The 2750-nt window shown below is 28.5% G+C and overlaps 1 protein-coding gene across 1 annotated transcript; it reads left to right on the forward strand.

The window, feature by feature from the left end:
• Window positions 1-1079: 1079 nt before the first annotated feature.
• LOC105780902 (uncharacterized) lies at window positions 1080-1841 on the forward strand. Its single transcript, XM_012605436.2, has 2 exons — window positions 1080-1391; window positions 1485-1841. The coding sequence occupies exons 1-2, from the start codon at window positions 1325-1327 to the stop codon at window positions 1634-1636; spliced, it is 219 nt and encodes a 72-aa protein (XP_012460890.1). The 5' UTR covers window positions 1080-1324; the 3' UTR covers window positions 1637-1841.
• The last annotated feature ends 909 nt before the right edge of the window (window positions 1842-2750 follow it).

Consider the following 2750-nt stretch of genomic DNA (forward strand, 5'->3'; position numbering starts at 1 on the left):
TTGGTTGAAATACTGGAATTGGGTTGCTCATGTTTTGAAATTTTGCAGTGGGTTTTATGTAAAAAAACGTATTTATTCACTTATACCGCTCGAATGAAAAAATTTCGAGTTAATAGAGTTAACGGTTCTTATTTTATCATCCTAACTCGATTTGAAATTCTCTCGAATCAAGTCGAGCGAGATAAAATTCGAATCGAATCTAATGTTTTTGTTCGAGTTAAATTAAGAAAACGACTTTGGGTCATTGTAACCACTGTCACCCACTGTAATCAAATTTGCCTACCGTAATCAAGTTTCCTATTAATTTTCATCCATTCATAATTTATTTATTAATCTTTTATATACGAGTTAGCTTCTTTGTTTGCTTAGTTGTTTCAATTATTTTCAAATTCTTTTTACCATATATTTTGAAATTAAAAAAATATTAAATGTAAAAAAGTGAATTTTTAATAAAAGTTATTTTAAAGATAAAATGTGAAATTGATATAAACATAAAATTAACATAAATATTTTATGGTATCGTCAATAATTCAATTTTAATAGAAATTGATAAAGATTCAGTATAATTAAACAATTCAATAGTATAAATAGTAAACATAAATTTGAAAAAAAATGGGATTGTAGGGAAAATAAAAATTTTGGGGGAAAGCAAAAGGAAAAGTTTTTGAGAGGTTTGGAGAAATAAAAGTTTTGAGGAGGAAGTAAAGAAAAAAAATGTTTTCAAGGTTTGGGGAGGTAAAATATTTGAGAGGAAATAAAAGTTTTGAATGAGAATGAAAGGAAAAAAAAATTAAGGTTTTGGAGAAGTAAAATTTTAGGGAGAAATAAAAAGAGTTTGAGGGGTTGGGAAAGAGAAGTAAAAGAGTTTAATATTTAATTTATTCAAATTATTTAAGCTATTCTAATTTGAAAATTTAATTCATTTGAACCCAAAATTGAAAATAAAATCGAGTTAACTCGATTAATTTAATTCGAATGATTTTAAATTCAATTTTTTTAATTTTATTAAGTCGAATCGATAGTGAGAAAATAATCTGGTTTTTTTCTTAAAAGGAGAGTTGGGTTTTTAGAATTTCTATAATAGATTTTTATGTATCTTTTATTTGATTTTTTTAAATATTGAACAAAATTTTTTAGGGTTGTTAGAATTAAAATTAAGATTAAATTTGATAGTATGACAATATTTGAACAATTTCCCCTTACAAAGAAATTATTAGTCAATTAACCATTTTGCAATCCGATCAAATTAAGCGTGGTTTGACATTGTTTTCTTTTGGGGAGGCGGTGAACTCAAGCATTTGAGAAATCAGAAACAGAGTGAAAAATGGCGAGAGAGAAAACAAGCCCTGGTTTAAAGATCCTCTGGGTCTGGACCATCGGCACCGCTGCCAGTTATTTCTCTCTCTCTTTCTCTTAAAATTACTATCTTTATCTCTTCAAATATTTGTAAACTTTGCACGAATGTAACCCCTTTTGTCTTGCAGTTTTGGTTACAAATGTAATGAGGACTAGACTGAGAGACATGGAGAAAGTAATGAGCGCTCAACAACAGCAACAAGAAGGTGTTACTCCTGATTCAGTCATACTTGACACCTCACCAGAGTCTAATGAGGGAATTGTTAGAGAAGTTAAATGATAGGTTTGATTTTCATTTTCATTTCTATTTCTTCTGTTTTGAATTGATTTTGCGATATAAGTTCTGAATTGGGACTGGATTCGTGGGTTTTTTTTTTCTCTTTTAAATTCTGCATTGTTGAACTTTGTGAGGGTGTGCCATGTGTTTGCTGAAATGTATAACCGAACTATTTTGTTTATTAATTGAGTTACCAGCTACCTCTGAATCGGTTTTCCTAGTTTCAAGTTGCTTTGTGGAGATTTTAGGAAATAAATCAAGCTAAATTTCGGTGGTGTTAGATATTTCTATCACCGAAATGTTTAGTTCAAAATCCCAATATTTGTTAATAAATGACATTGAGGAAATTTATATATGAAATAACATGCTTCACAGATGTTAGAGTATCTGAAGTCTACTTCAGAAATAAAATTAGCAGTTATGAGGTTACCTGCATTTCCTTGCAACTTTACTCCTTTCTATAGCTTTGTATTTTGCATCATCATTTTTGTATGAGCTTGTAAAATATTAGGAGATAAACAAGAAAAATAAAAACAGACAATTTAAGGTAATCATTTGTATCAAATAATCCAAGCTCTATTGATAATTTGGCCACAATATAGTGATCGGTCAAAGGCTTATCTTATTGTTCCAAAAAATGTTGATATATTTTTAGGGTAAAAAAAAGTTGATTCTTCTGTTACATAGAAATGGGTTACTAATGTCTCAAGGAACTTGATTATGGTGCATTCTTATGCTTTTAAGGTCTTAGTGTTAGATGTCAATTAGTATCTTGGCATTGAAGACGTTAATTATTATTTTTTGAATTAAAAGAGCGCTTATTCATCTTACCTTTACAACAATATTCATATTGTGGAAGATCAATTTTCTTAAGCAAACTTAAAGTGTTATCTTTCACAAGTCTAGTGATTCTTTCTTAATTAATATAAGTCTCAAACGTCAAAGGTAGACCTCATTAAAATAAGAAGTTTTAAGTTTTTATTCAAAATTTCAATGTCAAGCAATGTGTAGATATTTGATTTGATAAAATGGAGATTTTTGACATCCATCCATTATAGATAAGTTTACGATTTTTAAATATTGCAATAATATTATTAAAAGTCATGGTTAAGCCGTC

This window comes from Gossypium raimondii, chromosome 4 (assembly GCF_025698545.1).
Source record: "Gossypium raimondii isolate GPD5lz chromosome 4, ASM2569854v1, whole genome shotgun sequence".
Classification (NCBI taxonomy): domain Eukaryota; kingdom Viridiplantae; phylum Streptophyta; class Magnoliopsida; order Malvales; family Malvaceae; genus Gossypium; species Gossypium raimondii.